Source organism: Trachymyrmex cornetzi, unplaced genomic scaffold (assembly GCF_001594075.2).
Source record: "Trachymyrmex cornetzi isolate Tcor2-1 unplaced genomic scaffold, Tcor1.1 scaffold726, whole genome shotgun sequence".
Classification (NCBI taxonomy): Eukaryota; Metazoa; Arthropoda; class Insecta; order Hymenoptera; family Formicidae; genus Trachymyrmex; species Trachymyrmex cornetzi.
This window is the reverse complement of record NW_017300055.1, coordinates 624,230-639,514: the sequence shown is the minus strand read 5'-3', so window position 1 is coordinate 639,514 and position 15,285 is coordinate 624,230. Positions and strand designations below refer to the sequence as shown.

General features: G+C 33.5%; 1 protein-coding gene across 2 annotated transcripts; it reads left to right on the top strand.

The window, feature by feature from the left end:
- Nucleotides 1–360: 360 nt before the first annotated feature.
- Nucleotides 361–12,480, top strand: Arl4 (ADP ribosylation factor-like 4). 2 transcript variants are annotated; one of them, XM_018517799.1, is made up of 4 exons: nucleotides 361–424; nucleotides 8,837–9,317; nucleotides 10,573–10,788; nucleotides 11,806–12,480. In XM_018517799.1, exons 2-4 carry the CDS (start codon nucleotides 9,107–9,109, stop codon nucleotides 12,000–12,002), a joined length of 624 nt encoding a protein of 207 aa, XP_018373301.1. In that variant the 5' UTR covers nucleotides 361–424; nucleotides 8,837–9,106; the 3' UTR covers nucleotides 12,003–12,480. The 2 variants fall into 2 exon arrangements, with proteins under 2 accessions (XP_018373301.1, XP_018373300.1); XM_018517798.1 differs by lacking the exon at nucleotides 361–424 and adding an exon at nucleotides 440–702.
- The last annotated feature ends 2,805 nt before the right edge of the window (nucleotides 12,481–15,285 follow it).

Here is a 15,285-nt window from a genome sequence, read left to right as displayed (position 1 = left end):
ACTGTGATTGGTCAATTTCTTACTCTTACTTCTTACTCCGGGTATTGTAGACGGGCCTTAAAATTTACACACCAGAGTCCAATCTGATTGGACGGCTCGTTATTCCCTGTTGCCTGTGCCTATTGTGTTTAAACCTTAAACACAATGCGAAGGAATAGCGACAGCGATAGGAATAACACGATTTCAACCTATCAGAAAGTGTATATTCTAGTGTATCTGATTTCTGATAAGTTGAAATCGTGTTATTCCTATCGCTGTCGCTATTCCTTCGCATTGTGTTTAAGGCTTAACATGTGGTAAATAACAAGAATAAAATGATACTCGGATTGACAGAGTCGGGTTTTGGAACGCAGCCCAGATAAACAAGTAGGACAACGGCGATGCGGGTGCGCGGTAAATCGAGAAGTTACCTCTTTTCATCTGTGTGAGTCTTTGGTTGGTTCAGGTTCAGGTTGGTTCACTGCGCGTCATAGCATCAAATCGTTTCAGTTCATTTCAGTTCGTCTTGAACTGCTCGGATACGGCATACGCGTTTTCAGCGGTCGCGTTGATTGCTGCATACACAGGTTCTTGTGGACAGTCTCTTGCTCTCTGCCGTCTCTGGTAGTGCACGCGAGAAATCAGTGGGTCAGTGCTTTTTGTGCCAAATCCATGGATTTGGATATGCCCGCGGACATGGATTATACTTCCGGATTTAACATGGTGAGTGTGTTCATGATGCTGTGTCGATGATCCAAGTGGCGAATGTGGCGATTTAACCAGCACCGCGACGCCCCCGAAATTTTTGGGTTTATGTGCCGTTGTTCATGAAAGAGTTCGTAAAATTGCAGTCATTTCCGATCGTTTGATCAAGTCATGAAAGTAAAGCTAGTGGAATAATCATGATTCTCGTACGATGCTCAAAATTCAGCATAATTGGAAAACGTCTCTGATTATATTATTTCGACGAAATCATAGTAAGAATGACAAAAATACACTTATATCCTCTTTCATATTTTTTAAATAAAAAGTAAACAAAGAGAATATATGGATATGTATTTCCCGAAAGAAACGTTTTGATCTCTATACAATCAGGAAATCTGATATAAAGATGTAAATTATTATATGTACAGCTTTGAAAACAGCTGATAAACTGATGATTCTCCATCCAATTTTTACTAAATTCTCCCGAAATGCCGTAGTCAGGATGACCATTACGTCTGGCTTTTTCCAGATATGCACTCCTTTTTTTTGTCGGGCAATTGAGGACGTTCGGCCGGATTTAAAAAGAGTACATCTCTGACACATTGAAGATCCAGTTGAACGTTCTCGGCGTTCCGGAAAAAGAATACACGTCCAGAGAAAGTTGGACGTATGGTCCCTTTAGCTATAGTACATACCTTAAAAATTTTTCATTTGAGGCAGAGCAGAGTAAAAATCATTCTAGGCTGGTATTCATAATTGATTCTTATATTTAAGACTCTTAAGTACAGACTTAAGATGTCATAAGCCAATCAGACTGCTGTATTACGTATTATCTTGAGACGTTACTCATGACAGTCTTAAGAGAAAAACAAACTATGAATACCATTTCTAATGTACTGTTACATCCCAATTTACTAAAATTACTGATGTGCCATGGAATTCTAACGACAGCATCGTATTCAGTATGAAAAATCTTAGGACTGTGTACTATGGCACTTTGAAGGGAAAAAAGTGATTTTTTTAAAACTATATTTAACAGAAAGTTTAAAATTTAAGCAGTCGCGATTGATGAAGAAAATAAGTCGTATGTAATAAACTAAAATTCATTTAAAAGCTGTTGTGAATTGTATTTTTAGATGGCTTAGTCTTTATCTAGAAACAAGTTTTTGTTTTACTGTATAAAAATATTGAAAATGGCCAAACGTGACGGTTCAATGGCTATGTCAATCCAATTTATTCAAAATCTTAATACATTTGATTTGCTATGCAAATTCTAGATTTGTTTGCATCACATGCATCTACAATAATCTACATACTCCCCTCCCTCTTTTTTTTAGTCATTTCACGCATTTGGTGGCTTTTTGGGTCTTTTAGTGAATTTTAAAGCAAGGATTTAGTGAAATTATTTTTTAACCCGTGACAACACTACCATAGCTCCTACTCACTCAAAACGTGCTCGTTAGAGCATGTTGAAGTATGCAACATAAACAAATCTTCTGTCAACGCATCGTGTTCAAACGTTTAATGCGAAGGCCGTGTTCCAAAATTTACTGCCAGTACTGAAAATTTATAGTTTACGTCACGTGCACTATAGATTTTCAGTACTGGCAGTAAATTTTGGAACACAGCCGAAAAAATCTTCAGGATATACGTGGTGTGGCAAATAAAGTTCGATGACTGTTATGAGAAAATAAACACCACTTGATTAATATACAAATGATCTTTATTGTTCTTCAAAGTAATCCTCCCCTCCCCTCTAGAGACAATTACACTTTTAACAATGTACATCTTGTGAAAACTAAAAAGTTCTTTTTGTATATCAGCTTAAGCTTTATTATCACAGTCTCAATCCAGATAGCACAATCAATTCGCAATGTATTCTTCAAATTTTCTGTTTTTCTGAATTGTAATTTCTTAGGAATTTACAGAAGAATACAATAAGAATATCTCAAGAAGTTATATACATCACGTTTAGAATTCCTGAGGATTTCTTAGAACATTTATATAGTTTCTTTCATATTAACAGATGTTTATACTTTATTAATACAAGCAAAATAGTGTTTAGAGTAGATAATTACCAAAAATATTCTTTATTGATACAAGCAGAATGTTTAGTTAGAGGATTAATACTCAGTAAATCTCAATTAACGGTAACATTGCACCAATATTGTAATTGCTCGCTGAATAATGTATACGAATTATAATATATTTCGTATATAATAATTACGCCACCTATAAAAATATATCCATGGAGCATGGTTGGGTTAGGGTCAGGTTATTATATACTATTAAATTTTCCGAATATTTCTGAGTATTTCTGAAAAATGTAGAAATAAAACGTTATTTAAAAAATTTTTTTGTTAATAACTTTTTAACGAAGGTCGATCGTCACCTAAAACTTGTCGGAGGTTACTCAGGGCCATGACCTTGACAACATATATCAAGGTCAAGTTCATGGGCGGAGTGTTCCCTAATCTAAATAATTACCCCATTTTCTTTAGCTAAATTCAAAGTTTTTATTGATAGATGCAATGAATGGTTATCTACAAGGAGTAACACAAGAGAATCCTTCGAAAATCTTACGTACTTGATGAAGTGTTCCATAAAACCATGAAACTTCACGTCTGTCATCCATCCACTAGCATTACCCATACCGATCTAGTCTGGCGGACCATCTCTCACGAAATGATCCTTATCTTTTTTTCTAGGAAACAGGAACATTGGTGGAACAGATGTTTCAGCTGCTGAAACCGCTACTAATAAAGTTACGTTAATTCCTCTTTCCGCTGAAGTAACTGAGCCAATATTTCATTTGCCTTTAATAGCTATAATTTTCGATGGCTTTGTAACTGTTGAAACATCTGTCTCATCAGTATTCCATATTGATGATGCTGAGAAATTATGCCTATCCATCACCGTAGCGAATTTATGGAAAAAGTTACTCTTAACATCAGTCTTGTTAAATGATGTCGCCTTACTCAAACTCGTAGCTTTGGTCTTCTCATGGAGAGACGCTTGTTTCTTTCTAAAAATCCTGTTAACCAGTCTATCTCAGCCATTTTGTTGGTATGCCAAGAGCGGAATATCTATCGTATTTGACAGCACTATCATATGCCAAGCGACGCACTTCCTTAGGTTCGATGCTGTAAAAAATTTGAGCCAGTTTTAGCACAAGTAATTAGTTAAACTGGTCTCTTGATCTGCAGTGAAAATCGATCTTGACACGTAACCAAAAGTAAACGAATCAGGATAACTTTTGTAACGTGCTATACATCTTTTCAACGATTCTCTGCAAATTTGATAACTACGTGCTACGAACCGGACCGATTGCTTTTCATTGATGACCAACTCTGAATCCTGTTTCATCAGTTCCACGGATTTGGTCCCTCGATCAGTCTTCCTCTTATAATTGTGTATTCTGAAAAACACCCTTTAGGAATATTGCAATCTTGTCAGTTTTTTTGTAAGTTATTTACTATCAACTTTAACGCTTAATATCTCAGTTCGCAGGGCCGACTCAATGTTTTTTCTTACAGATTCTTTCGTTTCGTGCAAAAACGCTTCGAATGAGCCTAATTTCGTCGAAATCGGAGGCGAAGGCTGCATTTTGAATAATTACCAATCTCTCTGTGTAAAAACACCACTAATGTTGATTCTACAATAAGTTAATAGTCGGAAGTCTTAGTCTGAGTCGGTGAAATTAGCCAATCAGAGTTAGTCGTACAAATTAGTTATTGATCAACTTCATTGTAAGATTTAGACTGACTGACTCATTGTAGAATTAGTATTAAGATACAATAACAAGAGCAATCTTGGCACTTTTTACCCTAACGATACAAGTAAACTTTTCGGCATTGTTATTAAAAAGGTATAAATAACCGTTTTAGTAACCACACTATTAAAACAATAGAATAAGATTAATAAATATACTTAATCTATCTAGTTGCAAAAATGATCCTTTCAGACTAAAATAGACCTGCGACGCTATTATTTTACTTTTGGCTCTCAAACACACAAGCATGTCCATGCAAGCTTCCTGACAGTTACCGGACGGCAACGAACTGTGGCGTGAGATTCCCACTCTTAGTTGACGAACGGTGTGGCGAAATTTTCTAATGAATACGTTATTACCGAGAAAGGGATAAACCTTTTTCCCCAAGGACCTTTACTTCTCGGTCTACTCTACTCAAATAAAAAAATTATTCAATAGTTTAAACAAATTTGATAGTTTAACATTTCATAAATCTACAAATAGTGTTAAAAATACATTTAAAAATGTTTTAAACGTTTGTTTTATGCACATTTAAAACGAAAGCAATTTCATTTGACGTAATATTTAAAACATGTTTTGACCTGTGCAATCCTAATTATAGTGAGCTTGGACTTTTGTTGCACGCTGTAACATAAATGTGACATCAATAGGTTAAAGAACAAGTGAGAATTCTTTCATAGAAAAAATATAAATAAAGGAGTATCTGATAAAGCGAATTCAAACATAAAAGGCTCTGTCTAATTTCCTGTTGTCGGGATAATCTCAGCTTCGTTCAGTGCTTTTTGTGCCGCCAGTAAATTGATAAGACACTTCTGCGCGATTAGTCAATCACTCGATCATTGAAAATTTATTAATATGTCCATGTATATTAACGTAAGGACCTCTAATTTCATTTGCTGTAGTGTGTTTATTACAGCACATAAAGTGCTCGAACCTGTATATATATTTTATTAAAGCCTCATATTATTTTTAAAGTAAAAGAAGAATGATAGTTTTGAAACATTTTTGGATTAATTTTTCATTACATGGCTGCTTGTAATTATTTCTACCGTGCGGCTTCTAAGAGGAATATTGGAAGAAAAAAATATACATTGAAATTAAATTGTGAATACATAAATATGTAAACACACGTATATATACAACGAGAATATAGAGATATAACATAGTGGCGTGGCACGACGTAGCGCACGCGCATCTTCGTGAGTCGATAATGCACTATCGAAGCAGCTAGCACCAACACTGACACTTCGCATCAGTGATTTATACTGCAGGCATCCTAAATTGTTGAAAACGGATTTTTGCATTTCTTCTCTTTCTCGCGATTAGAGGGACGTAATATCGTCCCTATGTATTTAGCGGGGATTCCAGTTTCAGTATATGCTACAAAGATTGAATAAATTAGATCTAGACCAAGTAGTTTAAAACTATTTGCCCATTTAACAATAAGTTTTGGTACTTGATCTCTTTTAATCAATCTTTTTTAATCCTTTGTAGATGAGCGACCACTTTTCGAATTATTTTCTCTTATTTTGTTAATTCCTCGCTCAATTGTTATGAAATTTTGCCTGTGCGACAATTTGATAATGCTTTATTCCGAGGTCAAAAGTAAAGAAATTTAAAATAGTATACTGAAAATAATTTGATTATACCAATAAGGCGTATATGGTTGAATATGTTTTGGTGAAACCAAGCAGAATTTCTAATTATTATGATAGGACTCAACATCTTAGAATATTTAATAAACTTAACAGATTTGAAACAAAGGCTATGGGAATCAACGCGGTTTCGGTCATCAGTTTGAAATTAAATTAAATGTTATGCTATTTAAAATTTTGTCGCATTAGTCGTTTAACGTTTTAATGCAATTGAAGAGTATATTCAAATTTTCTGTATACAGAAATATATTATTATGATTTTGTCTCGTCATCGAAGTTACTATTTTGTGTATACCGTCGGGACTTTAATTCTTTTGCCTGAAACAGAAAAAAAGGAAAAGTTCATCCTAAATGATCCTATAAAATTAAAATAATATATAAAAATTAAAATTTTGTGCGTTTTTGAAAAAAAGTGACTATTTTTACTAAGTAGCGTTCATTTCTTTATGCAAAAAAGAAATTGTTAATATTAATTTTTTTTAACTTCTTAAATTCATCGAGGAGAGTTAGCTCTTATCTAAGTAACGAGCTTTATGAAAAGTCAGTTGATCAAATAATTTTTTTAATCGTGTACATAAAATTAAAGCAAATGCAAAAAACAGATTTAAGAAAAAAAAATTTAAAGTTTTTGTTAAAAAATGTAGTTCTTGAGTACTTACAGTGCTCGGGGACTAATCTGCTATTCTAGGCATACAGTAGCCCTTCATCTTCTTTATTAAATTCATTCCGAGCAATTTGGGCCAGTCTACGAGAGTCTCGGGCCTCCCTCGTGCTATTCAGTTATCGGTGCTCCTGCCTGGAGATTCGTTGTGTGTCATACATATTTGCATAGTACGTGCATTCCGTTTCATAATATTAATTTCCAATCATGATTTCAAATCATAATTTTCATTCGTAATTTATAAAACCGCAGAAATTCCTCGTTGAAAATTCGTTGCCGTATTCGCAATAAAAGCGCCAATTTTGAGTATTTTTACACCACAATTGAAGTACTTCTGGCACCAGTCTCCACATAGTCGAGTTATAACTTTCGTTCACGTTCTGGGTATGTTCACCTAGACATCGTGTTAACAGATCTTCGTTTGATAAATTGATGTAAATAAGAATTAAATGCTTCTCGATATCTCTGATCGAGTCATCAAATCATTTTCGTTTGATAAATTGGTCTACAATAAATAATGCTTCTCGATACCTCTGATCGAGTCATAATCAAGTATCATGACTCGATCAGAGGTATCGAGAAGCATTATTTATTGTAGACCAATTTATCAAACGAAGATGATTTGATGCAGGTGATCCGAAGCAAACAATCATGATCTGATAGTCATGATCGAGTTTGCTGACATACTGCTAGCGTACTGTTAGCATTTTGCTGTCTGGATGAATATGCAAATGTTTACTAGTAAAAGAAGAGGCTTTTTTTGCATCGCTGATCTAAAGTTCAAGGTTTCAAGACAGTATAACAGTTGTTTGGAAAGATTATTAATGGTTTTTAATGTATGAGTCAAGTGCGGAACACACAGTCGAGTTAAATATATTGCTTGCATGTATTATATTTCATGCAAATTGATCCTCTAGATTTTGTGAAACGTGTCATCGACTTTTATTTTCATTAAAGTTAATTTAATATGATCTCTTTGTTTGAATTCTCGTCTATGCGTATAACAGGTTTATGATCCAGTATCCATTTATTTGGAGTATTAAGATAATTTTCAGTATTAATAAAATAATATATAATTGGAAGTGTATTACATTTTATTTGTTTTTTACTTATTTGGTACTTTTGCTCCTCTGAAACTCGTAATCAGTTTACATTGTCGGAAGTAAATAAGATGACTCTATTTCTTTCTAACTGTGCAGCCTACTTTGCACGAGACAATGAAACAATGACAATAAAAAAATATTTATTCAGGGATTTCGACCTAGACGATGTAAATAATAAACTCGATCCGTGCGATAGATATGGTAATGAGCGAATTACCAGTTATTCGCGACCAACTCTAGAAAGTCTGACTAAAGGAGGGTGAAAGTTTTACTCGAAAGAGATTTCTACGATTCTGTACGCACTCCCCTCTCACACACACACACCCGCACGCATACGCGTTTTCACTCCTTTATTTAATTATTTTTCCATTATTTTATTTAATTTAATCATTTATTTATCCTTTATTTAATTTATTTTAATAATTAAAGCCTAATGTACAATGTGTTCTTTGTTCCTGTTTCGTGTCCTTCCTTCATTATAATAGATTAGGCTTTAGTGATTGCAAGAAGAAAACAGAATAGAATAAAATTTATTATACTTCAGCGTACAGCCAAGAAGGGGACTTGGTTTGCATAAATCCTTATTTCATTCATTCCTCCATACCTCGCCCACATGCTATCACACATGTATACATATATATATTTTATATATTATTATGAAATTATAATATTATATCTATCTCTTTGCTTTCCAACTTTTCTGACTAAACCCTCTTACTTCTCTTCTTTACCTACTTTATTTCTTTTCACTTTATCCGCTTTCATCTTATAGTTATATCTGATTCTAATGCATATATATTCTGCAAGAAGAAAACATTATTCATCCGTAATTCGGTTAATATTGAAAGTGACACTGACCTCAATGGAAATCGAGTCCTACTTATTATTAGACGAGATATGCACACCTGTTTCGGGTGGAACCGGTCGAGAGGCGTTAACTGTGGAACGCGCTTGCTTTCAGACGATGCGGTAGTGGATAACTTCGCAGTAGCGGGCTCAAGGTTGAATTTGAAGAAGGAAGATATTTTTTGCGTGCAGCACAGAGGAAGAATAGAATTCTAGATGTTAGGCCGGATCAAAACGAAATAGAAAAGAGAAGGAGCAAGAGAAAGAGAGTTGATAGCGGAAAGAGAGGAAGCGAGGACGAGATAGGGAAAGAGAGGCAGGGAGGGAGGAGAGAAAGTAAGAGAAAGAGAGAGAGAGAGAGAGGGGGAGGGAGGGAGGGAGAGGGATGGGCGCTGGGATGGGTAGAAGCGGCACCAGCGGCGGTCTGCTAGAGGCACTTCCCACAGGAACTCCCCTACACGTGGCGATGCTCGGTCTCGACAGCGCCGGGAAGACGACCGCCCTGTACAGACTGAAATTCGATCAGTATCTCAATACGGTACCGACTATTGGCTTTAACTGCGAGAGAATTCGCGGTGGCATTGGAAAAGCTAAAGGTACATCTCCCACAATTTTCCATCTTTGGTCCTTAATCATCTGTGTCTTTCTCTAATAGGTGTATTTCAAAACCACCAATCTTAAGGCCTGTTCTTTTTAGCTGAATTTCTTGCATGGTTCATCTTTCTTCTTTTTCCCTCCACACAGTTGGAGAGAAAAAGAGAAAAGATGAACCGTGCAAGAACTTAAGAACTAAAAAGAATAGATCTTTAGTCTTCGTTTTTGTAATGGTAGTCTCGTTGGCTAAGAATCTAGAATTGATTTTTCTTTCAGCGAGACTGTTGATGTTTTTCAAGTGATCGAAGAGAAAGAGTTTTTCGCGAACGAATTTTCAAGAAGTTAAACGGTATTACTCGCTTTAATTAATTCCAAATATTAAAATTTATATTAATAAAATTCGATACAAATCTCGTATATAAAGATATATAAGACGAAAAAACCGAGAAAGTTACAATCATTTTTTTCGATATATTCGATAAGAAAAAAAAATCAACTCCAAATTAACTAAAAAAATAAAACATCCTTTTAACGACATTTTTTTTAGAATACTTTGTATTAGCAATAAATAAAAGGAGCATGTAGCTATATACAAGATGATTTTGTAGTAAAAATCAGTATTTAAAATTCTTATGTTATAAAATAATCATAGACGTTGCGGCCCAGATTGAGCCATCTTCAGTATGTTATACATACAGAATAAATGTAAATCAACCAATTAATTATCAAATTTAATTGATTAATTTACATTTCTGTATGTATAACATACTGAAGGTGGCCAAATCTGGGCCGAAATGTCTATGATTATTTTATAACACTAACATAAGGATTTTAAATACATGACTTTCGCTATACGAACATCCTGTGTGTGCTTCTTTTATTTATTGTTTATATTTATTAAGCCATTATCTAACTATCTAACTTTGTATTAAGATTTCATACAGTTCACATTTTTTTCTCCTTTTCTGGCTTTCTTGTTTTTTATTAGTTGAGCCTCTGTAAATTATTTCTACTGTTACTTTCCTACTATATAATTTTTATTCGAACACATTTCTTATCTAAATCTAACGTGTGTTACTGTTATAAGATTGAGTGGAAATTAATGAATGCTATCAAGATTAGAGAAGTTACTCGGTTTCCAATGATTAAACTAACAAAGGTTCGATTATAAAGCAATAAGTCACGGACACCATTTTTGGACGCCCGTGTCGTTATGATTTTTTCCACCTTAAAACGCAGTATGTCTTTTGATCACAGGTGTTAATTTTCTTGTGTGGGACGTTGGCGGGCAAGAAAAGCTACGGCCGCTGTGGAAATCTTACACGAGATGCACCGATGGTATTATTTTTGTCGTTGACTCTTGCGATACTGAACGGCTTGAGGAAGCAAAAATGGAGCTTACCAGGACGGCGAGAAGTCCGGACAATGCGGGTGTGCCAATCCTAATCCTCGCCAACAAACAAGATTTACCTGGTATAATTAATATTATAAAATTTATTTAAAACTTATAAATTATATTTCAAAAATATTGGACATTTTTTTAAAATTGAAAAGTACTATTTTATTTTTGTTGCCTAATTATATTTTCCATTTTTGTTATTTCATATTTATATGACATGTTCTTTTCTCAAACCTTTTTACATAACATAACGCAGTAAACATATTTGTTTTTGTATGCAACTTGATTCGTAGCAGTTGATATAAACGACCGTAGCGCGCACGATGCGTTTGTCATTTCCGCATCGTATGAATACGTCGTATTTTTCTGAAATTATATTATATTACACACTGCAAGTAGTTATATAAGAATATGAACAAGCGCGCATTTTTGTTAAATATTGAGTTTCCACATTGACGGAAAAATTAATTTGTAATTTAAAAAATATAAGATATTACAAACTATAAAAAAAATCTGTCATTAAAAGGACATATCTTGCATGATTTTGAGGTATCTTACATACACATATGAAGCACACTATAAAAAAATAAAAGAAATTTTTTTTAAATATAAATAAATACAGAGTAAGCATTATTTAGTTTTTTTATTGATGATTATCAATTGAATGCGTGAATTTCATAATTTTGGATATCTCGTTCTATTTATATAACTTTTGAATAAGGGCCTGCGCACAATAGAACAAATATTAGGAGCAGGAATAAATATTAAGATTTCAATCTATTAGATACTATTTATCGGTTTCTGGTAGGTTGAAATCTTAATATTTATTCCTATTTGGCATTCTTAATATTTCCTTCATTGTGCGCAGGCCATTAGTCTTCCTAATATGTATATATTATGGTGGAAAATGATATACGAATAAACTTTATGCAAATACTTAATATAAAGATTTTACGCAAATACTTAATATAAAGATTTTACGCGAATTTTTATTGAGTAAAGCATTGCAACTTTGAGTGGCCTTACTTAGGAACGTAGTTTGTTGAATTATGGATTTGCTTTATTTCGTTAACGAGCTTTCTATTATATAGGTGCGAAAGAAGTTAGTGAACTAGAGAAGCATCTGGGAGTGTTAGAACTAATCGGAATGCCAGGCAGCGCTTGTATTCGTGTGCAACCAGCGTGCGCTATTACGGGCGAAGGACTTCACGAAGGCTTGGACACACTGTACCAGCTGATATTGAAACGACGCAAATTGGCCAAACTGAATCGGAAACGGGCCAGGTAGGCCAGGGCTTCGGAAGACTGCACATGCGTCTTCTGATATTGTCGATTGCGGACAGCCTCTCCTTTGGCGACGCTTTCCACAACTTCCATCTCGTTCTCTCTTTCCAATTGCGATGAGGACGTAGCACATTAACTCGAAAGAAGTGAACGGTGATCACGAAGGGTGCGATCACTTCCCTCTGACTTTCACTCTCAGCGAGATGCTGTTGGAATTATTAGCATCGATTTTTAGATGTGTGTACGTGCGTGCGTGCGTGCGTGCGTGCGTGTGTGTGTGTGTGTGTGTGTGTATGCATGCGTGTACATATAAGTATATATCAGTGTAGAGCTGCATGTGAATATGAGAAAAGAGAGAGAGAGAGAGAGAGAGAGAGAGAGAGAGAGAGAGAGAAATGGGGGATTTTAATAACTACTGTTCCTATTAGGTTGTTGCATATAACATTTTTTAATTAAAAATTAAGATTATTGATGTTCAAGTTTATGAAATTTTCGAAATCGATATATTATCTATTAGTAATCTTTTTGATTTATTACTTAAATGAGATGTAAGATAAAATGCTTTCACGACACCAAAACTAAAAAAAATATACTCGAAAAGTGTAACTTTCAAACATTTACAAATTTTTTTATCAATTCAGGGACTCAGACCGGACCGAAACTAAAATCGATAACTGGACTGTAATCGCTATTTTTGTCGGACCAATATCGATAACCGAATCGAAATATTGTGCAGGCTAATGATAACCGGACCGAAAATATTTTCCGGTCCGGTTTCGATTCGGTTTTCGGTTCAGATTTTTTAACTTCATCGGTGCGATTGTCACTATAGTCGACAGCCACCAAACATACGTATCCCTGGCCGAGCGTCGGCTATAGTCAATACCCACCTAGCCAATGATAAGAAATCGCCCTTAAGACTCCTGAGTAGTCGCTGTAGCAATTGAAAAAAATGATCTATTTATAGTGTTTACATAATCTTTCATTCCATATTTTTTTAAAATTGTTTTTTTCAATAAACATTTTGTTTAATAAATATGAATTTTTTTTAAATATACAATTTATGCTTATTATGTTATCTTTTTTTATAGCAGGTAATCATACACCCGTAACTATAACCGAAAAAAAATTGAAGTCCAAATGGTTACGGTCACCATTATCGGTGAAAGAACTGAAACCACTTGGATTTCGGACTTTTTCAGCAACCGAAAAAGATTGAAATTATTATCGATAAAAGAACCGGAACCGAAAATTGAGTACAGCCTCTGACCGTGACCGTAACCAGACCGATTCGATCCGAGTCCCAGATCATAAGAATATTAATTTATCATCTGCAATTATTTGGCACAAATTTACAAATAAATTTACAAATTTGAAATGATATAGACCTTGTGCTATTGTAAGTTTTTCTTCTCTTTATATAATTGAATTAAATTTTATATTGAATTAGATTTATTTTGTATGCAACAATGTAATGATTAAAATGATCGTAAATATAAATGTGTGACGATGCTAGTCGACTGAGGAAAATCTATCGTTGCGACAAAGAAAAAGGAGTCGATGTGAAAGTGGTATAAATGTAAGTAAATAATTGTAAATAAATCGGAAAAGTTGTAATTTCATGCTGGCACAAATTTCAAATGCAAAGATGCATTAACACGAGCAACGAAGTTAATTAATGTCAAAAAATCTGTGACAATATAAATCGTCATAAATTACTTTGCGAAATTGGATATTTTGTTGCAAAAATTAATTACTGCCATATTTTTTAATATAAAGCAACACAGCAATATATTCTTTTTAATTACGTGCGAGTAATTTGATGTTACTTATTTCATAAACTTTTTTTTATAAAACTCTTGTCATTAAACATATTGAATATATTGAATATATTGAAGGGATTTTAAAGAAGCACTTTTATATGTTATAGTTATTATAAACTTTGATATAGTACAGAAAAAATTTTTTGATGTTGATTTAATTTTATTCTTTTAATTATCAGAATTAATCGAATTATTTAATAAATGAGTATGTTTGCGATTTTAATGAGATTATATTGCTTATCGAAATGTCGCTATATGTTTCTATAGAAAACTTTCGAGTTCCTTTCGCCCTGCTATTTATTGATGATTATTAATGTCAATAAATTGTACCGCTCAGGGCTCTTGTTCCATCTTCGGATAAATTATGTAGTAATTTACGTATTGGATAAACAAAAGAATAAGAGAGTAAGAACAAAAGAGTGTAAGACAATTAGCTGAAGTTTTCCGAAAGATGGAACAACTCAGGCCGTGTTCCGATATGCACTACTAGTACTGAAAATCTATAGTTTACGTTATGTATACTGTAGATTTTCAGTACTGTATATCGGAACACGCCTTCAGCCTGAACGTTATTAATGCCTAATGTTATTTATACTTTTTAAAAATTCCCGAAAATCATTAATAATGGCACTAAAACACAATATTGTTATATTTAATGTACAAGTACAAAAAAAATTTAGAAAGAACCAAGAACTCACTTATTTGTCATTTGTATATGTCGCGGAATTACTATTATCTCTAGAGGATATATATGTATGCATACCTATATTAAGGTAGAGATATCAATATATATACATATAGTTCACGAAATATTTTATACTTTATTTTGACATATATTGACATGAAATATTAAATATCTTGTAAACTATTAATTTTTTTATAATCGTACCTTAATATTTTTATGAACATAATAATGACATGAATCAATTTGTATAATAAAAACACAATTGCTTATTTTAAAAATTACTAATTTTGCCTATATATATTTTTTTTAGTAACTGTATTTTCTTTACACCAATTGATTCATCTTATTAACGCATAAAAAAATTAATAGTTTACGAGATGTTTAATATTCATGTCAATATGTGCCAAAATAAAGTATAAAATTTCTCTTAAACTGTTAGTTTTTTGATATCTGTACCTTAATACTTTTACATGCAGAATAATTAGTGGAATCATATATTTAAAAAATCATATAATTCCATTTAAATAAACGAAGTTGACCTTAAAATCTCCGAAGCGCCTCTACCCGGATAAAAATTATTATCGCTATACGGTAGCTCCCTTTGTACCATGCAATTTTAACATAAATTTTCCTTTGAACTTTATAGATTCAAAGATATCTAAGGTGATAATAGTTATTGAGACACCCTGTATATGTGTGACCACACGAATGTGGTCGGTTGAATTTCCAAACACCCTATTTTACTCGTATGCATATGTGCGTATGCGTGCGTGCGTGTG